At 34.2% G+C, this 24,391-nt stretch overlaps 1 protein-coding gene across 1 annotated transcript in view; it reads left to right on the top strand.

The window, feature by feature from the left end:
- Nucleotides 1-24,391, top strand: part of GALNTL6 (polypeptide N-acetylgalactosaminyltransferase like 6) — a 1,268,478-nt gene that overhangs the window by 439,905 nt on the left and 804,182 nt on the right. The window contains exon 3 of the mRNA XM_002745217.6: nt 2,328-2,436. Within this exon, the coding sequence (XP_002745263.2) occupies nt 2,328-2,436 (109 nt within the window). The remainder of the gene's footprint in view (nt 1-2,327; nt 2,437-24,391) is intronic.

Genomic DNA, 24,391 nt, shown 5'->3' with positions numbered 1-24,391 from the left:
CAACTGAAATAGCCCTGCTGGAAACTCGTGGGGCTTTTTGGCCCAGGAATCTCCTGGTCTGTGGGCAGTGAAAACTGTGGGAGAGGTGCTGTGTCTGAACCAAAGTGCTGGAGTGGAGGGAAAAGCCCCGGATGGCCTCCATTGGGTAGGGAGGACGGTACTCTGGGGATTGCACTTCCCAGGTGAGGCAATGCCTCACCTTGCCTCAGCTGACCCTTCCTGGGCTACACTTACTGTGCCACCAGTCCCATTGAGATGCAGCTGGTACCTCATTTGGAAATGCAGAGATAACTCACACTCTGCACAGTTCTCGCTGGGAACTGCACCCCAGAGCTGTTCCTATTAGGCCATCTTGCTCTGTCTGCTTTTCTTGATGTATCTGGTGCTTTATTGTCATTTTCATTTGGCTTCTGGAGGGAGTAAACTTTAACTTGTGTGTTCAATTAACGTTTGTTCAATCTGCATTATATTTTCACTTATTAAGAATTCTCTATCTTACATAATTCAAAATAAGGAATATAGAGAGTCCCTGATAACCAGAGAGAGCCTGCACACTGGAATTTACACAAGAATACCTCCATGTTTCATGTCAAAATTTATTTTAAAATTGTCTATTTTAATCTGAAAGTTATGTTTGTAAATTAGTATTATCTAAATCAGTATGGGAGACTTTCATTAGTGCTCAGTATTTATCACTGTAAATGCATGGCTGAGACAAAACATGGGTTATGTATCTCATATTCATTTTATTCTTTAATACTTTCTATGCATAGATGAGTTTTAAACTTTCTAATTACAAGGTGAACATCAATTTGAAAAAAATGCTTGGCTTTAAAAAATGTTTGCTATATATCCCCAAAACTGTACTTTTCCATTTTCTTCTACTTTTTCTATGACATTTTCTATTTACTTTTCCATAACTTGTGTTTCATCTTCCTTTTAAAAGTTATTATTCCTAATATTTTATATAGACTCACCATAATCTTTGTATGTTTGTCCCTCTTTTTTTCTGAACTCATCACTATTATAAGCAACAATTTTTTTGAACTATGTAGATTACAGTCACCTGATAGGGAAAATCTCTCTGATTTTAACTATCTTTTTTTAAAAAAGAATATTATGCCCCATTTGTATCTTTTCAAAACAAGTATATCTTTTATAAGCTGTGAAGATGGGCTAAAGGTAGATAATTTTTCATAAGCACAATAGCTGCATTATCTAAAGCTAAGAAGTAAGACATTTTATGTCTTGAAAAGGCTCTTAGAATAAAATTACCTCACTGAAATTAGTCATCTTTTGGCTAAATTGACTTTCTTTTTGCTTTCTAGAATTTCATTTTCTTCATTCAGTAGATGTATTACTTATTTCCAAAAAAGAACAAAAGAAAAAATAGTATGTAAATGTGAAAACGTTTATTTTATATTATTTTGACTATAAGATTGTGAAGATAAATTTTGTTCAAAATGATTATTGTTTCTTATTACCAAAAGTAAACACCATAAAGAAGAAGTAGCTTCAGCAATGTACACAGAAATAATTTCAAGTTGACATTACAACATATTGGACTTTGGAAAAGCATAAACTATAATTTTGTGACTACAGTTGATGAATGAGTGATAATTTCAACTATAAGTGTAAACATGCACTATGTTTCCAGAAATCTAGATGAGAGAGAATATTGAATCGTTTTTAAGATCACAATTTTGGTTTTAACAGAACTAGTCCAAGTCATGGCTCTGCCACTGTGATTTACTTCAAGTTATTTTAGTTTTCTGAGCCTCAGTTCACTTGGCAGAAAAATGGGGATTTACAACCCGAGGCTGTGATAAAGATTAAACATACCTATACACATAGTATTTAACATAGAACCTGGCACATAGTGAGCATTCAATGAATGATTGCCAATGTTGCTACAAAGCCGTTTAGATATGTTTGATCAAAATGAATGAAACTGTACCAATCACAAGCAAATTAATTCAATGTAACACTAGGATTGGTAGTGTTACCAATATTTCCACTTTGGGCAAATAAAAACAGCTAGGCATTTATGCTTACAGGCAAGACACTAAATGTTAATGCCTCTGGATGAAAAAAATAGGAAATGGTAGGTGGTGCAGGAGAGGCATGCTCTCATTTTAAAGGTTAAAAAACAGATTTAAAATGTGTATACATCTGGTCACTAGAAACAGCTTTCTTTTCACTATACTCAGAGGATTCACTTATTCAGCAGATATTCTTTGATTGCCTATTATGTGCCCGACTGTGTTTACCTACCATGCAAAAGGAAATACCTCCTTTTTATGCTTGAATACTTTCCTTTTCCACAGACATTTCCACTGGGCCTGGGAGATGGGCAATTCTATTCATGGACAGATGGTTTGAGAAGAAAGGACTGGCATGACTATGAAAGCATTCAGAAAGAGGCTATGCGCTCAGGTATGAAGCCCAGTGTACGCCAAAGTGCTACTTCACTCACAGCAGTGTCTCATTTGTCATGTAAAGGATCTCTAATTAGTATTTCTTCTGCACACAGTAAAGTATGTTTCATGGGGATATTGGAGGTGAATACTGGACAGAACCTAAATGATTGCAAATTTCAGAGAGGAAACAAATAATGAATAGTCCCTCTAATATTAGCAGCAGTAAAACTTATTAAAATTTGAGAAATATATACTACTGTATATTCCCAAACTGCTTAATAATTTCTAGGGGTATCCTGGGATTTATCAACTAGACTTGACCTGATAGATCCATATCTTGAGCAAGATTCACTCATTAGAGCTGAAGTGTATGTAACTGGCAATTCAAAGTATTTAATTTCTGCCAACATTTCTAGACACTGGCAGGATATACAGGAAGCCAGCAGGTCAAGCAGCTGGGGATCTAAGGTTGGCAATAGTTGAAAAAGCAATCAGGCAGTTAAATGGAATCAAGTAGGTCTGTTTATGTGTAGCAGAGTTCCAGTCTTGTGCTAGAGTTAAAGGACAAAGTGGCAGGAAGGGTATATAAGTAGGAATTCAGAAAGTAGAAATCCAGTGAAATTCAGTAACTCATGATAGGAAGCCCATATTCTAATTATTCAGCCAAATAAGTTGTTTTCACTGTGAGGATGTCACAGAAATAGAGCAGCTACAGTTTGGTAAAGAAATCTCAGAAGCCCAGAGACACTTCATTCCAGATCAAATCAGCAGCAGGATTGTGACTAGCCATGGTGTGAGGTCCTCTTGCTCAATTTCTCCCATAACTCATTCTGGCAAACTAACTAGAATTAGTAACAAAATTGTTCTCGGCTGTGAAATGTCTTTAGCACTGTGTCAGGTATGGCTGACTTAATTACAGTCTTTCATTTTTCCATTTCTTTTCTTCAAATAAAGGCCAGCCCCAGACCCCACCCCCAACTTCATTAAAGCAGCTTATTCCAAAGATGTTCCCTGTTTTCAGAGAATGAACTTCTTCCAGGTTCTATCATCTTTCCACCTTGGCAGTGACCCCATGAATAGTTGTGAAAGTGAGTTCCTTACCAGCATCCTCACTTTTCTCATACTTTCTATCTTTTTCCTCTATTTGCTTGATTAACTCTTTATTATTTCAACCACTTGTTTCTCCTTATGACCCCGGGATGCTGAAGTTTTTTGGAAATATTTTCATAATTTTACCAACTGAGTCTTCCACAAGTTAATAATAATAATAAAATAGCCCAAATGTATTGAATGGATGTTTTGTACTAAGTGCTTAACATATATATTTTATTTAAACCTCAGAAGAACTCTGATGGTATTATTATCCCAAATTAAAATAAAATTGAGTTCCTACAAATTTATAATTTTTATCCAAGGTCAAGCAGCTAATAATTTGGATTAAAAACTGTCTTATCATGGTTCATTATACCCCACTGTCAACTAATAATATTTGGTATGGAGTAATGGCAAGGACACAGCAGGAGAAAGACACAGCTAGGCTCAAATCCTAGCATTTTCATACATGAGCTGTGTCAAATCAATTTCTGTTTCTGATATTCTACTTTGTAGAATGTCTTTAAGGATTAAAGATAATATACCTACAGTAATTGTCCAATTATTTGGACATATTGGAAACTCAACTAAGTATAACCATAATTATTAATTCATTTAAGTTACTTTTACATGAATTGGTGTTCCTATCCTTTGCTTGTACCAATGAGTTTTGAATTAAAAATCCAGTGCTTCACATTTATATCTGCTCCATACCACCCTTTCCACCTCCTGAGTGAATTTGCCTTTTCTATCTTCATCTTTGCTTGGACCAAGGGAAAGTTGATTTGCAAAAGACATTGGTAATATCACAGATTTTTAACTACAAATTCTTTGTGTAATTTGAAAGTTTTAAATGCTAGATTTTTTTTTATTCACTGGAGGATATATGATAAATTCATACACTAAAGTTTATTTTTATACAATGAAATATAAATAAAAGTGTATTAAAACACATGTGTGTACACACACATTCAGGTACAGAGCTGAAATCAAGTATCTGTGTACTTCATATACAGGCCAAGAAAAAGGATTATTTCTGCCATTATGTCCTTCCACTACTTTAATTTTGTGTTTACTCACTTTTTCTCTGTAGTTTTTACTGCCAGTGTATTTCTCCTGAATAAAATACTGCTAAGTTTTGCCAGTGTTTGAACTTTATCGAAAAATTTCATCTTATTGCATGACTTTCTTCTTTTACTAAAAAAATATTTTTGAGATTCATCTAGGTCAATGTGTGCAATGATAGTTGGTTCATTTTTACTGTTGTTTAATTTTCTGTAACATTCTCCTTTTGGTTGGCCTTTGAATAGTTTTAGTTGTTGCGTATAATGGTTCTACAAGTATTCTTGTGCATGGTTCTAGGGTAGAGACAATATTTTATTAAAGAATATATTTAATAGTAGATTTGTATGCCTAGAGAATGCACAGTTGAACTTCATTAGGTCATGACAAGCTGCCAAAATTGATAACACCAGTTTCATTTCGATCAAGAATGAATGGAATTCTCACTGCGGTAGCAGTACATCATTGTGCATATTTGAAATTGTCTGACTTTTTCCCCCAATTTGGTGATATTTAATAGTCTCTCACTGTCACTTAGATTTGCATTTTATTAGTATAAAAACATTACAATGTGGTTGATATCTTTTTATGCTTTTGGGCCATTTGTTCTGTATTTTTTTGGTAAAAGTCCTATTCATTTCTATTTCCACCTTTTAATTTTTTTTTCTTCTTCATTGATCCACATAGTGCTATTAATTTATTTTGAATGATAACCTTTGGTAGTTGTATAACGTGACAATAACTTACCCTACATCTTGTAGACAGTTTAAAAAATCTATGTATGGTTTAATGAATCGTTTTTAATTTTAAGGTAGCCAAATTCAGCAATCATTTTTAAAAAATAGATCATAGTGATGTTCTGCATTGTCTTTTAAAAGCTTGATAATTTTGGCTGGGTGCAGTGTCTTACACCTGTAATCCCAGCATACTGGGAGGCAGTGGAGGGAGAATCGCTTGAGCCCAGGAGTTTGAGAGCAGCCTGGGCAACAAAGTGAGACCTCATCTCTACAAAAAAACAAATTAGCCAGGTGTGGTGGCGTGTACCTGTGGTCTCAGATACATTGAAGGGTGAGGAAGGAGGATCACTTGAGCCTGGGAATTCGAGGCTGCAGTGAGTTATCCAGCCTGGTCTGGAGACCCTATATCTAAATGAATGAATGAATAAATAAATAAATAAGCAAGCAAGCTTGATAATTTTTCATTCTACATTTGGGGCTTAAATCCACCTAGTCTTCATTTTTATATAATGTGAGGTAGGGATCCAATATTTATTTAGTTTTTATTCACTTAACCAATTCTCAAGAACATTTATTAAGAAATTTGTCTTTTCCTTCATTGCTCTGAACTATTGATTCTATTATGAATTGAGTTTCCATATTTGGGTGTTCTTTCTGGGTTCTCAATCCTATTCTGTGAGTAAAAATCCCTGTGCTAATACCATAATAGCTAATATACTATATCTTTATTACAACTATTAATATCTGGTACAGCTCACCAAAAAAGAGCTACATTCTTGCCTTTCTTTTTGTTGCCATTCTTACATTGTACTCTTCCTTAAAATTTTATGTTCAGTTTTAAATTTCATATTAACAGACACAGATATGCACCAAAAAAATGGGAATTTTAAAATTGGATTGAGCCTATGGATAAAGTAGGTGATGATTGATATTTTCCAACATACAATAGTCTATTTTATGGTACATCATTATATTTATTTGCTACTTCTTTATTATATTTAGGGATGGCTTTGTGATTTTGTTCTCAGATTATGTTTAATATTAATCCTAGAAAACTAATATATTGATTTTTTCACATGATTATATTGAAATTACTCATTGTTTATAGTTGTAATATAGAAATGTTAATAACTTTCAACATTTGCAAGATTTTAGAAAACGTTCTGAGGTTTTCTATTAATTAAAATTATTTACTAATAGTTTATTTTGGATTTTCAGTATATAGACACTCATAATTGCTAGTAATGACAGCGATTTTAAAAATGTTTTATTCTATTCTAGATCTTCTAATTTTAGTTTTAGTTTTCTCCTATTATTATAATTGCTGAGAGCTGCAGTGTAACACTGAATAGTTGGTAATAATGGCTACTCTTGGCATTTTTATGATTCTCACAATATTAATTTAAAAGCTCATTTTGAGATTTTATCTGCTTGTATACTGTTAGATCAATTTACCTAATGTAAATACATCTTATCACGTTTATTAACAACACAAATACACCATGCACTTTAACAAATACACTTATTTTACTTCTGAATCTTTTTTGCTAAGAGTTTGTGACTTTCTTTTAACCTGAAGGAGTGTTGTTTGATTAAAATATTTTTGTTCATTTGCATTTCTTAAGATACATAAGATAAATTTTCTCCTTTAATCTGTTATTTGGGTAAATTATATCTATTGCTTTTCTAATGAAAACCAAATTTGTTATTCTGGACTAAATCTGCCTTTTTATTGATAACTATATTTGATTTGTTAATATTTTATTTGGCATTTTCAAATCTTTATGAATTAATATTGGTCAAAATTTTTCTATTCTTATGAAGTCTTCATCAAGTTTTGGTAACAGTATAATGACAACTTCATAAAATGACTTGTTTAATACCAGTTTTTATACATCATAATTGTTTGTTGTATACTAAAATTATTTCTTTAGTGATCCATTTGGATTTCTTTGTGGATGAAGTTTTGTTGACCTGAATTTTTCTTGGAGCATAGATTTTTAACCACTTGGCTAATATTTTATGTAGTTACAATAGTAGTTGATTATCTGTTTCTTCTGGAATGAATGGTATTCTTCTAGTAATTTGTCCATTATATCTAAATATTTATATATTCTGACACCAATTTATTCATATATTTTTATGTCCTCATAGGATTTTTGTGCCTGCAATGCTTAAATATATATTACTTTTTCTAATATGATTAGCTTTTTTGTTTCAGAATCTATTTATACAAAAATTTGTCACTTTATTTATTTTTTTTTTGAGATGGAGTCTTCCTTTGTTGCCTGGGCTGGAGTGGAGTGGTGTGATCTCAGCTCACTGCAACCTCCATCTCCTGGGTTCAAGTGTCTCTTGCCTCAGCCTGTGGTTAATTTTTGTATTTTTAGTAGAGATGTGTTTCACCATGTTGGCCAGGCTAGTCTCAAACTTCAGGTGATCCACCCACCTTGGCCTCCTAAAGCGCTGGGATTACAGGCATGAGCCACCTACATTCACAGCTGGCCAAAAATTTGTCACTTTTATGAATCATTTCAAAGGCCAGTTTTTGACTCTGTTCACCTATTTTATTTTTCTCTAAATCATTTTCAACTTTAAAAAAATTTTGTTTGCACTAACTTATTTTTATTTTTAAAATTTCAACTGTTATTTTAGATTCAGGGGATACATGTGTAGTTTTGTTTCAAGGGTATATTGCAGGATGCTGAGGTCGTTGTACAATTGAACCTGTTACTCAGGTAATGAGCATGGTATCCAGTAGGTAGTTTTTCAACACCTGCCTCCTTCACTCCCCTGCCTTATAGTCCCCAGTGTCTACTCTTCTTGTCTTTTTGTCCAAGTGTACCCAGTGTTAACACAAAATGGCTTAATTCCCACTTAGAAGTAAGACCATGTGATATTTCGTTTTCCGTTTCTGGGATAATTGGCATAGATAATGTCCTCTAAGTGCATCCATGTTGCTGCAAAGGGCATTATTTCATTCATTTATATGGCTGCATAGTACTTCATGGTATATTTAAAAATAAATTTAATACCTCCTAATCTCAGTCAATTTTCTATTGTAGAATAAGCATTTGGGAAACAAAATTCCCCTCTAAATATTACTTTAACTACATTGCACTGCTCTGTGATCCAAGGATTCATATTTATTTGATTTTCTTTCAATATGCTTTAAAATATCTAGCCCACTCAACAACCACTAAAATTATCTTAAAGTAAGAAAATCAGAAACTCTTTCCCAATGAAATCTCAGTAATCTTGATAAAAGTGTATTAGCATGATAGGCAGCATGTGTTTCATTAAATACCTTGTTCGTTTTTTCATTAATATTGTTATATCTATGTTTTGTTCTGGTAATTACACCCTTGTGGAATATTTGGTGATTTTTGAGATATCAAGCATTTTATTTTTACTTTTCGTTTTAGGAATACATTTGCTGGTTAATTGTATAGATAAATTGCAAGTTACGGGGGTTTGGTGTTCATGTTTTTTCATCACCTAGATAATAAGCATAATACTCAATAGGTATTTTTTTTTTAATCCTCAACCTCCTCCTACCCTCCATCCTCACGTAGGTCCTAGTGTCTATTGTTCCCTTCTTTATGTGTACTCAACATTTAGTTCTCGCTTATAATAAGAACATGCGCTGTTTGGTTTCCTGTTCCTGAGTTAGTTCGCTTAGGATAATGGTCTCCAGCGCCATTCATGCTGCTGCGAAAACATGATTTCATTCTTTTTTATGGCTGCATAGTATTCCATGGTGTATATGCACATGCATGTGTCTTTATGGCAGAATGATTGATATTCTTTTGGGTATATACCCAATAGCAGGATCACTGGGTTGAGTGGCAGTTCAATTTTAGGTTATTTGAGAAATCTCCAAACTACTTTTCACGTGGCTGAACTAATTTATATCCCCACTAGCAATAATTAGTGATCACTAATGATTAGTGATGAACATTTTTTCATTTGCTTTTTGGCCATGTATATATTTTCTTTTGAAAAGTGTTCATATCCTTTGCCCACTTTTTCATAGGTTTGTTCATTTTTTGCTTGTTAAACTGTTAGGTTCCTTATAGATTCTGGATATTCAGCCTTTGTCAGATGCATAGTTTACAAATATTTTCTCCCATTGTGTGTGTTGTCCATTTACTGTGTTAATAGTTTTCTTTGCTGTGAGAAGCTCTTTTGCTTGATTTGGTCCCATTTGTCAATTTTTGATTTTGTTGCTGTTGTTTTTGATGTCTTCATCAGGAAATATTTGCCAAAGCTTATGCCTAAAATGGTATTTCCTAGGTTTTCTTCAAGGATTTTATAACTTCAGGTTTTACATTTCAGCCTTTAATCCATCTTGAGTTGATTTTTGTATATGGTGTAAGGAAAGGGTCTGTCTACTTTCAGTCTTCTGTATATGACTAACCAGTTTATCATAGCACCATTTATTGAATAGGGAGTCCTTTCCCCATTGCTTGTTTTTGTCAGCTTTGTCAAAGATAAGATGGTTGTAGGTATATGTCTTTATTTCTGGGATGTCTAGACAGTTCCTTTGGTCTAAGTGTCTATTTGTATTAGTACCATGCTGTTTTGATCACTGTACACTTGTAATATTGTTTGAAGTCAGATACTGTGATGCTTCCAGCTTAGTTCTTTTTGCTTAGAATTGCTTTGGCTATTCAGGCTCTTTTTTGGTTTCACATGAATTTTAAAATAGCATTTTTTAGTTCTGTGAGACTGTCATTGGTAGTTTGATAGAAATAGCATTAAATCTGTAAACTGCTTTGGGCAGTATGGCATTTTAACAATACTCATTCTGCCTCTTTATAAGCATGGAGTGTTTTTCCATTTGCATATTTCATCTCTGATTTCTTTGAGCAACATTTAGAAACTCTCATTGTAGAGATTTTCACCTTCCTGGTTAGCTGTATTCCCAGATATTTTATCTTTTTTGTGGCTATTGTGGATAGGACTGCATTCTTGATTTGGCTCTCAGCTTGGATGTTGTTGGTGTATAGAAATGCTACTAATTTTTCTACATTGATTTTTTATCCTGAAATTTGCTAAAGTTGTTTTTAAGATCTAGGAGCCACTGGGCAGAGAACAAGGGGTTTTCTAGATATAAAATTATGTTGGCTGCAAACAGGAATAGTCTGGCTGACTTTCTTTCTATTCAGATGGTTTTTGTTGTTGTTGTTTTTCTTTCTCTTGCCTAGTTTCTCTGGATTGGACTTTCAGTACTATATTGAATAGGAATGGTGAGAGCAGTTATCTTTGTCTTGTGCTAGGTTTCCAGGGTAATGCTTTCAGTTTATCCCTGTTCTGTATGATATTGGTTATGGGTTTGACACAGATGGCTCTTATTATTTTGAGGTATGTCATTTCAATGCCTAATTTGTTGAGGGTTTTTAATATAAGGGGATGCTGAATTTTATTGGAAGCATTCTGGATTTATTGATTTTGGTATATGGATTTTGTTTATAGTTCTGTTTATTTGATTAATCACATTTATTAATTTGCATATGTTGAACCAAACTTGTATCCCAAGGATAAAACTTGCTTGATCATCATAGATTAACATTTTGATTTGCTAGTATTTTATTAAGAATTTTTGTATTTATGTTTATCAAAGATATTAGCCTATAATTTTCTTTTTTATTGTGTCTCTCTGCTGGTTTTGGTATCAGGATGATGCTGGTCTTATAGAATGAATTAGGGAGGAATCTCTCCTTCTCAATTTTTTGGAAGTTTTAGTAAGAATGGTACCCATTCTTCTTTATATGTATGGTCAAATTTGGCTGTCAATCCAGCTGGACATGGGCTTTTTCTGGTTGGTAGCCTTTTTTTCTTATTCCATTTCAGAATTAATTATTGGTCTATTCATAATTTCAATTTGTTCCTGGTTCAGTTTTAAGAGGTTGTATGTTTCCAGAAATTTATCCAATTCTTCTAAGTTTTCTAATTTGTGTGCATAGAGGTCTTTGTAGTAGTGTCTGAAGTTTTTTTTTTTGTATTTCTGTGAGATTGTTTGTAATGTCAGCTGTGCCATTTCTGAATGTTTATTTGGGTATTATCTTTTTTCTTTATTAATCATGCTAGTGGCCAATCTATCTCATTTATTCTTTCAAATAACCACTTTCTGCTTTCATTGACCTTTTGTATGGATTTTTATGTCTCAACTTCATTCAGTTTTGCTCTGATTTTCATTATTTCTTGTATTTTGATAGCTTTGGGGTTCACTTGCTTTTGTTTTTCTACTTCCTCAAGGTGTGATGTTAAGTTGTTAATTTGAGCTCTTTTTCATGTGGTTGTTTAGTGTTATACACTTTCCTCTTATGCTGTTTTGTGTGGTTAATTTTAGAATATGTGCCATGTGCTGTCAAGAATGTATATTACTTTGGTTTTGAGAGGTGAGTTTTATAAATATCTGTTAGATCCATTTGATCAAATGTTGAATTCAGAATGCTGAAAATAGGCAGCCAATCTCCTCTGTCTTAAAAGGTTTCTGCTGAAAGGTCGACTGTTAGCCTGCTGGAGCTTCGCTTGTAGGTGACCTGCTCCTTCCCTTTAGCTGCCTTTAATATTTTTGCTTTTATGTTGACCTTGGATAATCTAATAAGTGTGTGTCTTGGAGTTCTCTGCATTTCCTGAATTTGAATGTTGACCTCTTATATGAGGTTGGGTAAGCTTTCATGGATAACATCCTCAAATATGTTTTTCAAGTTGCATGCTTTCTCCTCCTTTCTTTCTGGTACACCATAGATTTGGTGAAAACATAATCCCATATTTTTTTAAGTTTTATTATTATTATTCTTTTTAAATTTATTTTTGTCTGACTGAATTAGTTCAGAGGACCAGTCTTACAGCTCTGAGATTCTTTCCTCAGTTTGGTCTATTCTGCTGTTAATATTTATAATTGTATTATAAAATTCTTATAGTATGTCTTTCAGCTCTATGAGATCAGTTCGATTCTTTCATTAAATGGCTATTTTGCCTATCATTCCTGTTCCATTTTATTGTAATCCTTAGATTCCTTGGATTGAGGTCTGAGTTTCTCCTTAATTTCGATAATCTTCATTCCTATCCATATTCTGAATTCTATGCCTGTCATTTCAGCCATTTTAGCTGGTGAAGAACCCTTGCTGGGGAACTAGTGTAGACATTTGGAGGAAATAAAAAAAGACACACTGGCTTTTTGAGTTTGCCAAAGTTCTTCTGCTGGTTCTTTTTCATCTGTGTGGGCTTATGTTTCTTTAACTGTAGTGTAATTTGAGTATAGTCACTTAATTTCATTTCTGGACGTTTTCAGAGAGTCTAGATTTTGTGCTGGGTCTTTATTTGTAGCTGAATTCTTGTCCTTGGTTTCACAGGGTGTGTGTTAGCAAAATGTTTTTGGTCTTGAAGTCTTGTCTGTAATCCAGTAGATGGCGCTTAAGTGTAATGGCCAGTAGGCTGGTAGGTAGGCTCTTGTTCCGCCTTGAGGCTCTTCTGTATTTCCCACATTTGTAGCCATATTAGTCCCCTTCATTTGCTTTAAATAATTGTTTTTAATAAATAAGTGGCATACGCAGTGGGAGACATGTTGTTAAACACTAGAGGTGAGTAATAAGGAAAGTATATTATTTCCACCTTTGAGGAAATGGAGATTTCTTGAATTAAGAAAAAGAAATATAAAAGGGCAATTGAAAGACAGACCTTAGGACCTTATGAGTAGCATCAGGATTCTCTTCTGTCATATCTGTGCCCTTAGAGTTAATCCATGCCATAAAGATTATTCACATTTGTTAATGTTCAAAGAAACTCAGTTTTTATTATTTCATAATCTTATACCTTATTATTTTGGTGATAGCATTGGCCAAAACAATTTACAGGTAGAAGAAGTGTATCCAACTCAGCATTGCAGGGTCTCAAAGGCTTCCGAAGAGAGGCAAGCTAAATGTTAAGGGATTAAGGCATATGCTAACATTAGTTAAGAGTTATGCTTTTATCCAATTAACTCTGATTTCTCATTCTTATGAGTAGCCACTAACCTAGTCATATTTTAGGCATTATTATTTTTTCTATCTTACATTTTCTATGTGTGAAACCATTACAGTTTATTTAACTAGTTTTATATTTTGTGAGAATTTACTAACATTATATTTTTTCTTTTAACAGTTTAGCTATACCTCTCAATTGTACATTATCACAAAATTGATTAGCATGTTTTTAATCATTTAAATTATTAATAAAAGTTTAATGAAAAGAATTTCAATACAAATTCCTTTGATACATTATAAGAGTGAATGTACAATTTGATATTGATTCATTATTTGATATACATTAAGTATAATCGTAGCTAAAGAGCCACCTAGTTGACATTTCTCCATATATAATTTTTTTAAGTAATACATTTCTGAAATAAAACCCTGTCTATGGCATTTTATGGAACTATAGATCTAACAAACTATGCCGGGAGTTGAGGAGAAAAATGCCATTTGTTTACATAACTTTTTGTAAAATTTATGATGTTTCCTATTTATCATAACTTCCTTTCATAAGTGGTAAAAACATACATTTTAAATAATCCATTCAGAGGTGTGTGTGTGATGTGTTTTATGAAATTATTATATCACTGGTATATATTTCTAGAAAACACTTGTTTTTAGTTTGAACTTTAATTTTTTCTTTTTATTTTAACTCAAAATATTGTCACTGCATTTGCCACTTGTTTTTGGATTAAAATATGAGTGAATTCAACATTTTTAAAAAGCCGGTTTTGACCCTTTGATGTGATCTATTTTGTTGAAACACGTTATACTCTCATCTAATCCATGTATGTATTCCACTATAATCCTCAGGAATTCTATAAAATTATGTCAAACTTTTCACTACTACAATTTGTCTTAATTAGTCATACTGGTAAGTTTGAATATCTAAAGTTTTATTGAGTTTTCTGTCATTTTATTCATTTACTAATTCAAGAAATACTTTTAAATGCCAAATATTGCACCAAGTTCTGGAAGGAAATTTGAGAAAAAACATTAGCTATAGTGGTTCTTGAAATACCATGAGATATTGTGAGAGAAGCCCTTGGCCATTCTGGTGCAAACCACTGATGTCTTCTGCCTGAACTATTTCAAAAAGTCTCTTACCTGATCTTTCTACAGAGCTCTTCAAATAAAAGCCAGAATGATCTTCTGAATATATATAATCAGATCATTTCAATCCTTGACTCAAATACCTTCAAAGCCTATTAATCATATTCAAATCCAAGTTTATTCTACAACCCATAAGGTCCAACATGATGTATGCCTGACCCATGTCTCTGACCTCAACTCTTACTGATTGGTGTTCAGTCTCTCCACTGGCCACAATGGTCTCCTTGTTCTTCCTCAAATATACTAAACATGTTCCCCCAAATTTTCACTTGCTGCTCTTGCTGCTTTGCACACTTTTCATACATGTCTTCACAAACCTACTTTCCCCTTCCTTCAGGTCCCCAGATTATATGTCCCCAGTTTAGAAAGATCTGCCAATCACCATTATTATCAAATGTGGATATAGTTACTTTTATTCACTCTCTATCCTTTTACTCTGCTTACATTTTCTTTCTAGCAAGTGTCTTCCCCTCTGTATTTACACACTTGTATTTATGTTCAATGAGTTTAAAAATAAGATTTAATGACATATAACCACTCGCCCAAGGGCTCTAAGTCACAACATGATGTTGAATCATTTGAATTGGCTTTTAGAATAACAGCACTCCTACATTAGGGAAGTATCCTGAAAACCTGCGCAACATGGTTACTGTTTTCCTCTTTTGGAGACTGCTCCTCATTTCCTCTTAAATCTCACGATCAAAGTCACTAGGGAGTTTTACTAATTGCTGCAAATTGCCATGGCAAAACATTTAAAGAATATTCATGGAAACCCCATTTGAGAAGTGGGAATTTACCATGCTTTAAATGATTAACGGTAGGCTTTCTTAAGTTCCTTTAAACAACATTTCACTTTAGTGCTGATCAGGGACCTGTTTTGCTCCTAAATGTCTTTATTCTCCATAATTGAACAAGACTGCAAACTAAACAGAATGAGAAACAGAAATGTACATCATTTGGGTGAGATGAACTACGTTGCTTTTAGAAAGTAAAAATAGCCACCATTGCTGCAATGGGTTTCTGGTCATCTTATATTGAAGCCTCATGTCTCTTAAAAATATTTTCTGGCACCCTTTTTATTACTATCAACAATGTCACATTGTTTATTGCTAATAATTCACTATAATTTAAGCCTCTAGGATGTGCTCTCAATAAATGTCCTAATGAGATTTGTTGGGAAGTGGTCAACTTTGGGAGGTATTACCAAAATAATATTCATTATTATTCATAAAGTTAAAATTAACTTTTAATGAAATATTTCCTGTCAGTCATTGCATAATAATGAAAATGTAAAATGGATGTGAAAAGAGACTGTAAGCGTTCTGTTGAGATGCATCATTTAGCTGTCTAAAATTAGAACACAATGTAGCTGAAACTAAGTTGAATGACAATTATCTAGAGGAAAACTCCCTTCGGTCTTAGAATAAGAAGTAGCAGTGTAGAAGTATCTCAGGAGATGTATTAAACTCCATTCTGTTTATATGAAAAGATATAAATAATGCCAGCTTTTACACAGAATTAAATTTAATAATTTGTTACAATACTCATAATATCTCTCTTTAGAAATACCGACTTCCTATGGGCAAGTATGCATAAGATTATTTAGCCTTATTTTTCCTATTAGTTAAAATATGGTTGAATGATAGCAACTATCACAGACTTATTTGTTAATTAAACTATTGGGCTTTAGTGTTGGTTGAGCATATATAGTATGAAGGATATGTATATAGTCACATAACCCTGATTGTTGTGCCTATATGACTATAAGTTGAATCAACTATCATATAAGTTTTCTCATGCCTTCGAATGTATTCAACTGATAGAAACTTTCTCGAAAACAAAATTTCAGTAGGAGGGTATATATAAATGTGTTTCAAGTAGAGCTATCTCGCTTTGCTTCAGGATTTATATTATAAGACAAACATTTTGGGGGCTTCTGCCCTAAACCCTTTTTCCTCTTAGTATTTTATTTATGCTTTTGCAAAACTCCCTTTCACACGGTGGTAGTTGTGATTACTCTGTAAGTGCCCTACCTTTGTGAGGAGTCATATGAGTATATTATAACCCTTGATCACGAAGAAACAAGAAAATATTCTGCTGAAGGAACATAGTATCTAGTAAGAGTCATGAAAAAGATCAGAAACATCTAGTAAAGCAAAGGATTGGCATCTAAATGATTGAGTACACTAAGGCTAATTGATTTTGTGCCTGCCATTTATTTTTCTGAAATCTTTTACCCAGTTGTATTTTTCCTAGTTTAGCTCTTTCCTGCATAGCTGTTACATAAGGCCAAAATGTAAATTTGTATTTTCTAGCATTTTGCCACACAGAAAACTCTAATACCCACTGTATCTAATGTTTTTACCTCAGCTCAAATGCTAATCTTTCTGCTAATAGTAGCTCTGCTCTTGAAATTCCATGAAGTTGGATTTGCCATGGACTTAATAGGAGGAGTAAAGTCATCCTTATATTTAGAATTATAGTTTACATACTAATGTGGCATGTGTATAAACACGTTCTGGGAAGAAAACTAAGGTCTAAAACTAGATAACAAATTTTTGATGACTGGGACTATGATGTCACCATCGTGACATTGACAAAGTTTTGCAACTTGTTAATGCTGTATTTACAGACAGTCTCCCATGATTTGAGGGACTGTGATTCACTCAAGCCTCGATTATCATTCAAGCAAAGCATTGCATTTCAGATATAACTTTGTAGAGATCCAAGTGAGTACTTGAACATCCTCCAAAATTCATATCCAAGATCTGGCACAAATTTGTCAGTGATGAGTTATGGGCCTTCTTGGCTCCATTGCCTAATGAGTGCTGTAGAGGAAACATGTGTGTTTACCCACTGGAGAAGGAAAAGTGCCGTCTCCGGAGCCTGAGAGCAACACTTTCCAGAGGCGGACTTCAGAACCACAAATGCCAGTTTGACTTGATGTGCTTTGACTGAGTAGCAGTCGGTTTTGAGCGGTTTTCAAGCAAGGCAAAAACAACTGTTCCTTCTGAGACTTTGTAATCACAAAAGTATCACATAGAGGATGCTCTAGAATGCTAGAAACTCAGAACTGAGATTATACTATTTTAAAGAAAAGTTTCTCTGCCAAGAAGTATGCACTACAGACTTGCATTATTTATAAAACATGGATGCTATAATCAGATGAGAAAATGAGATGTAATGGATAAAGAATTTAATACAGTGTTTGGTGTACTGACGTGAAATGATCAGGAGAGCACAACAGAATTAGCATTACTAGGCATTTCATTTAGATTTACATTTCCATTATGACCAACTGAGCCTTAGGGATCCAAATCTATTATTGGACTAAAATGACTAGATTAATTTAATAGACATTGACCTACATAGCAATCTAATAGTATTTGGTCATGGATATTAATTGGGATATCAATATTGTGAGTAGTATCTATTTATGCATATAAAATTTTATTGCTTTGAGAAATAATCATTAAAGAATAACTTTTGCAATTGTGGCTAAGGTTTACAAAGAAATTATTGGATTGATATTTAATTTTAGTGATTATGTTTTATAATGGAAATTTATGTACGCAACAATAAAATACTTTATAAACCTTCTGACAAATACATCACAAATATTTTTATAATCTAAATAAAGGCACTAAATGCATTATCCAAACTTGGGATTTCAGTGTGACACTTAACAAAGACCTTGTATGTTTTACTGCAAATCGTTTATTCTTTGCTTTCTTCTACAATTTATCTAACTTTAATCTTTTCACATGCATGCTGCTTTAAACATGGGTGAAATGATTTCACATGGGTACAGTAATTTCTTACACACTGCTTCCATGTTCTTCACAAAATCTCTATAAGGTGAAAATGGTCAAATATTAATCCTGTTTTTTTTGGAGTGGGGGTGGGGGACAGAGTTTCACTTGTTACCCAGGCTGGAGTGCAATGGTGCGATATCGGCTTACCACAATCTCCGCCTCCAGGGTTCAAGCAATTCTCCTGCCTCAGCCTCCTGAGTAGCTGGGACTACAGGTGCACGCCATCATGCCCAGCTAATTTTTTGTATTTTTAGTAGAGATGGGGTTTCACCATGTTGACCAGGATGGTCTCGATCTCTTGACCTTGTGATCCACTCGCCTTGGCCTCCCAAAGTGCTGGGATTATATGTGTGAGCCACTGCGCCCGGCCACATTAATCCTATTTTAACATGAGAACAAATTCAGAAAAGTCATGTTTTATGTTAAATATCTATGAAGCCAGTGATTATATATCTATATAATGGGTGTAATGAGACCATATCAACAATGATGATTCAATTAATCTGACTTCTGCTCTCTACCATATATAATCCCCCAGTCTCTTCTCTATGAAGTCTCACCATATTTCTGCGCCCATTGGAAGTCATATAAGTTTTCTTAATACTAATGTCAGTATTCTTTTACTCTGGCAGCTGCACTGACAATTGATATTTGACAGACACCCAAATTCGGCATCTGTCTATCGCAAGCACTGGGACCCTGTCTCCAGGATTCCTGAAGCCACACATCATCGTGTCACTAAAGCATTATTCCATATTTTTCACAGCCTTCTTTAATGCTTGATGGTTTCTTAGAGAAGTGGGAGAATGCCTCTGTCCTCTACCTTGTGTGGTACTTCATCATCGAGGAACTAATACAACTAATACAAAGCTTGCAGTTCTCTCTCACACAGAGAGCGTCATACAAAACAGCTCCTTCCAACGGTTATCTTAAAAGAACTCAACTGTAAGATTCTCAAATCAGACTGGAAACCAATGCCCAGTAGACACGAATGGGCTTCTACATCTTGCTTTCTCTAATCCACTAGTTCCCTGGGAACAATACAAAGCTGTGAAAACCCACAGGAAAATAAATTTAAACCAGCAGATGCCTTTAAGCTGGTTCATTAGAGGAGTTAAATCTCACCAGGAAAGGTAAACAGACCCAAGCTAGGATCCTCCACCCCACCCCAGTAGAAACAGATAATTCTTTTTTTCTTTTTCAATATACACTTTTGTTAAAATAAGTAGTCATGCATAAATTCCTCTTAAGCAATTTAAGTCATTATAAATTGTATTTATTTTTAATCAAAATCATGGAATTGTAAAAGTAATAAATGCTTATTGAATGATATTTTTCAAGTTCATACATGACTGCATGAAAAATACCACTTTTAACTGCTGTAAAAGGGAAATGCTATTTCTGTATATGCAAGAAATTTGTAGTCACTTTTTACAAAGAACAAAATATATTTAACAAAGAAAAATGCAGTACTTTTAAAACAAAATAGTGTCCATACAGTTTTCAAACTGTTTAAGATCCCTTCAAATATTTTTTAAACATTAACAATATATTAGTTCCTGAATATTCAAAGGAATGAATATACGGTCAGATTACCTCAGTTAGCTAATGAAAATTTATTTTAACGATGATCATGAAAATACTAAAAACAAGAAAATACTTTCATTAGCAACTTTCTAGGACTTTAGAAATTGGAAGTTGCACCGGCTGCATTAGTAACCTCATAGCAGCTTTGTAGATGCACAGTAAGGGACCACCCCTTATCAGAACTCTGTCTAGCATGAAGCTAGCTCTTTTCTGTCTTAGAATGTTTCTACTGCTTCTGTTCTCTCTTTTCCTAATGACTAACTCTCATTTTATCTCTAGGCAAAAAAGACACTAGCTGTGAGCATGTGACTGTCTAGAACAGTCACCAGTATTTTCAGTTATCATAGGGAGGTAAAGTCCTCATGCCAGGCTCCCTGGAAAGCAGCAGAACAGATTGCTATTGGTCAACCCCATTTGGTTCTAATAACAAGCCACTGATATGGTTTGGCTATGTCCCCACCCAAAACTCATGTGGAATTGTAGTTCCCATAATCCCCAATTGTCCTGAAAGGGACCCAGTGAAAATTAATTGAATCACGGGGGTGGTTTCTACCGTGATATTCTTGTGATAGTAAGTTCTCATGAGATCTGATGGTTTAAAAGGGGCTTCCCCTTCACTCGGTTCTCATTCTTCTCTTTCCTGCCACTATGTGAAGAAGGATGTGTTTGCTTTCCTTCTGTCATGATTATAAGTTTTCTGAGGCCTCTCTACCCCTGTGGAACTGTGAGTCAATTAACCCTATTTCCTTTGTAAATGTCTGGGTATTTCTTCATAGCAGCATGAGAACAACCTATTTCAGTAAATTGGTAGCACAGAGAGTGGGGAGCTGCTGTAAAGATAATATGAAAGTGATTTTGGAACTGGGTAACAGGCAGAGGTTGGAACAGTTTGGAGGGCTCAGAAGAAGACAGACAAATGTGGAGAAGTTTGTAACTTTCTAGAGGATATTTGAATGGCTTTGACCAAAATGCTGATAGTTATATGGACAATCAAGTCCAGGCTGATGTTGTCCCAGATGGAGATGAGGAACTTGTCAGGAACTGTAGTAAAGGTCACTCTTGCTATGCAAAGATACTGGCGGTATTTTGCCTCTAACCTAGAGAGCTATGGAACTTCGAACTTGAGAGAAATGATTTAGGATATCTGGCGGAAGAGATTTTAAGTGGCAAATCATTCAAGAAGAAGCAGAGCACACAAAATTGGAAACTTTGCAACATGATGATGTGATAGAAAATAAAAATCCATTTCTGGAGAGAAATTCAAGCCAAGTGTAGACATTTTCATAAGGAACAAGAGGGTGAATGTTAATCACCAAGACAATAGGGAAAATGTCTCCAGGGCATATCAGAGAACTTCACGGCAGCCCCTTCCATCACAGACCTGGAGGCCTAGCAAAAAAAATGCTTCCCCGGACAGGGACCAGGGCCTCACCTGCTCTGTGTAGCCCCAGGACATGGTGCCCATACAAACATGTTGGGCCCAGGATGTTGTGACCAAAGTTTGTATTAGTCAGGGTTGTCCCAAAAAATAAAACCAACAGGATGTGTATATATGTATCTAGAGAGCGTTATCGTAAGAAATTGGCTTACATGATTGTGAGGGTTTGGTTAAGTCAAAATCTGATGGTGGAGATCAGCAGGCAGGAGACCCAGGGAAGAGTTACAGCTTGCATTTAAAGGTAGTTTGATGGAAGAATTCCTTTTTGCGTGGGGAGGTTAGTGTTTCTTATATTAAAGCCTTCGATTGATTAGATAAAGCCCACCCATATTGGGGTGGGCCGGGAGTAATTTGCTTTACCTAAAATCCACCAATTTTAATGTCAATCTCATCAAAAGGAACTCTTTCACAAAAATATCCAGAATAATGTTTGAGCATACATTTTAGCACTAGGGCTCAGCCAAGTTGACACTTGGCTAATAAAATGTACCAACACAGTCTCAATCAAACCTGAACAGATCCAGAAGTTAATTCTCTATGGGCCAGGGAAACCCTACATACCAGGCTGGAAAATACTGAATAAGTTGCTAACTCCTTCCTATATCTGGTCCTAAGAGATCATTAGTCTTTGAAGTGATCAATTCTAGGGACATAGGGGCTTTCTACTTATATCCAATAAGGCACAGATGACTTAATGACCTCTCACCAATTCAGATATTGCTATCAAGAAAGAACAGGTGAACCTGGATTCAACGAGAAAGCATAACCAAGAACAAAAAGGAACCGAATACTCACCTCCTGTGGCCAACCGCCAGAGAGAGGAATACTAGACGGGTGCTCAGGAGAGTTTAAACCTGATGAAACAGAACTTCAGAAGCATCATGAAGACACCCCAATAGCCACCCTAACAACAACAGCCAAAAAGCATTCTACAGGTATCAGTGAAACTATAAAAAGAGGCTCGCCAGAACTAAAAATGTGGCTTTCGATTTATAGAATTTAAAAACAAATTAGTGAACAGGAAGATTAAGGGTAGAAATATGTCAAATCGAGGCAGAAATTTAAAGACAGAAATTATGGACAGAGAAGTTAAAATGGAATCAATGCATGAATCTAAAATAAAATGAAAAAGAGAAAATAATTAAATATAAAAAGAAAGTTGCATGGATCTCCAGAAAGATTTCAGCTCAAAGATTGAAAGCATGTCAGGAAATATTGATTTTAAAAAGACACAGCTAAGCAGATGATAATTAAATCTTTAGGATAAAATCATCCTTTTCAAGGCTCTTGGAAGAAATAAATTATGTGTAAAGGAAAGGTAATTAATCTGGCATTAAAATCTTCATCTACAACTCTGGGAATTAGGAGAGAATATATATACCATTCAGCATATCCAAGGTTGAAAGACAGAATATATTGTCCTCTTACCTCTTCTGAATAAAATAATCTGGAAAAAAATTTTAACCAATGAAAAAATAAGTGAGAATAAAAATCTGCAGGATAGGGAAGTTTTTTTAAAATTGTGGGCTTTTTATAGCTAAAGATAAATTTAGATAAAGAGAGACTGGAAAAAGCTTTATGTTTTCTACAGATATTCAGTTTTTAAGTAAAAGTTATATGTTAAAGGAAAACAGTAATATTAAGAGTTTAAAATAACATGTTATCAAGGCTGGCGAGGTTTCTAGAGTAAGAATGTTCTAATGGTCCCTTGTGAGACAAGAATGAAGTATGAAAAAGAAGGTTTCTCAATGTAACATCTTAGAGTCAGCACCACGGTGGAAGAAAAGTGCTTGTTATCTTGTGTTCATGTAATAGTAGAGAAATGGCATATGGTTAAGAGTGCCAGGAATAGTATAGCAATGAAAGATTAAAAGAAAACAACACTAAATAGCATAAGGAGGGGCATTACTACTAATAAAGGAAAACATAGCACTTCATATGATTTTGAAACCACATGAAGTTGCTAAAATCTAACAATTTTTGATCCACAAAAGCTGCACTTTTCTAAAGTTCAAGCTAATATTTATGCTTTGTATGATCACAAAAGTCTCAAAATGGGATAAAAAAAGACAGGTTGTTAATAAAATGATAAGCATTTTATTTATTATATATAATCAGAATAAAGATGTATTTTAAATTTTAATTTAAAAATGGCAGTAAAAATGTAAACTCATCAGACATGTCATAGAAGTTGGAAAGATGAAGAGATAAATGTGGAGTAGTGTAGTCAGAGAAAGCATTCCAGTGGGGAATTAAATTAAGCCTAGAAAGATGACTGGCAGAAGACAGACATTCATGGATTGGGAGTGAGAAAGGCCTAAGCAAAAAGAAGGAGAAACCTCTTTTAAATGTTGAGATGGATTGTCGTCAGAATGTCATGACCAATATAAAGATGGGTAATGTCATAGACTAGTAAGACATTGGACTCCCATACGAGAGTCTGCTTTAGATTGAGATAGTCCGTTTCACAAAGACAATCATTTAGGCAGTCTAAAAAGAAGAAATGACAATAATGCATAAGCCCTGTCATTCTTTTACATATAGCTAGTGCTGAATATCAACCAGTATAATGGGAGGCATTTCTGAAATGAGACATCTCCTGTCATTCCGCAAGCCTGTATGTGACTAGAAGGTCACTCTGTGATCATAATAGATGTTCATATCAATTCCTTTTCTCTGGGACTCCAAGAATATAATATAATCAGCACATCAAATATATTTTGCATATGTCATTTTCATGAAGCATAGTTATCAATAAAATACATGTCACTAAAGATTATTTTCTGGCTTTCTTTAAATTGTTTGTTCATTTGTTTTAGAAGCTAGCTGAAATATTTCCTACAGGCATTAAAATGAAGATGTGTTTTATTGGTGAAGAGCACTTTAATTATTTGAGTGAGTTTCTGTTTAATGAACTCAGGAGCAAAACAATGATGGACACTAAAATACGGTTACATCTGCAGACCACCTAACTGAAAATTCTGAACAGCCTATCAGCCAAAGAAAGTCAACAAGTGTAACTGCAAAATACAGGTTAATTGAGGAATCTTACTACTAATGATAGTCTAGGGTTTTTGATAAGAAATTAACATTCTGCTAAGAATAC

This window comes from Callithrix jacchus, chromosome 3 (genome assembly GCF_049354715.1).
Source record: "Callithrix jacchus isolate 240 chromosome 3, calJac240_pri, whole genome shotgun sequence".
Lineage (NCBI taxonomy): Eukaryota > Metazoa > Chordata > Mammalia > Primates > Cebidae > Callithrix > Callithrix jacchus.
The sequence above is the reverse complement of the archived record's forward strand: the minus strand, read 5'-3'. Positions and strand labels throughout refer to the sequence as shown.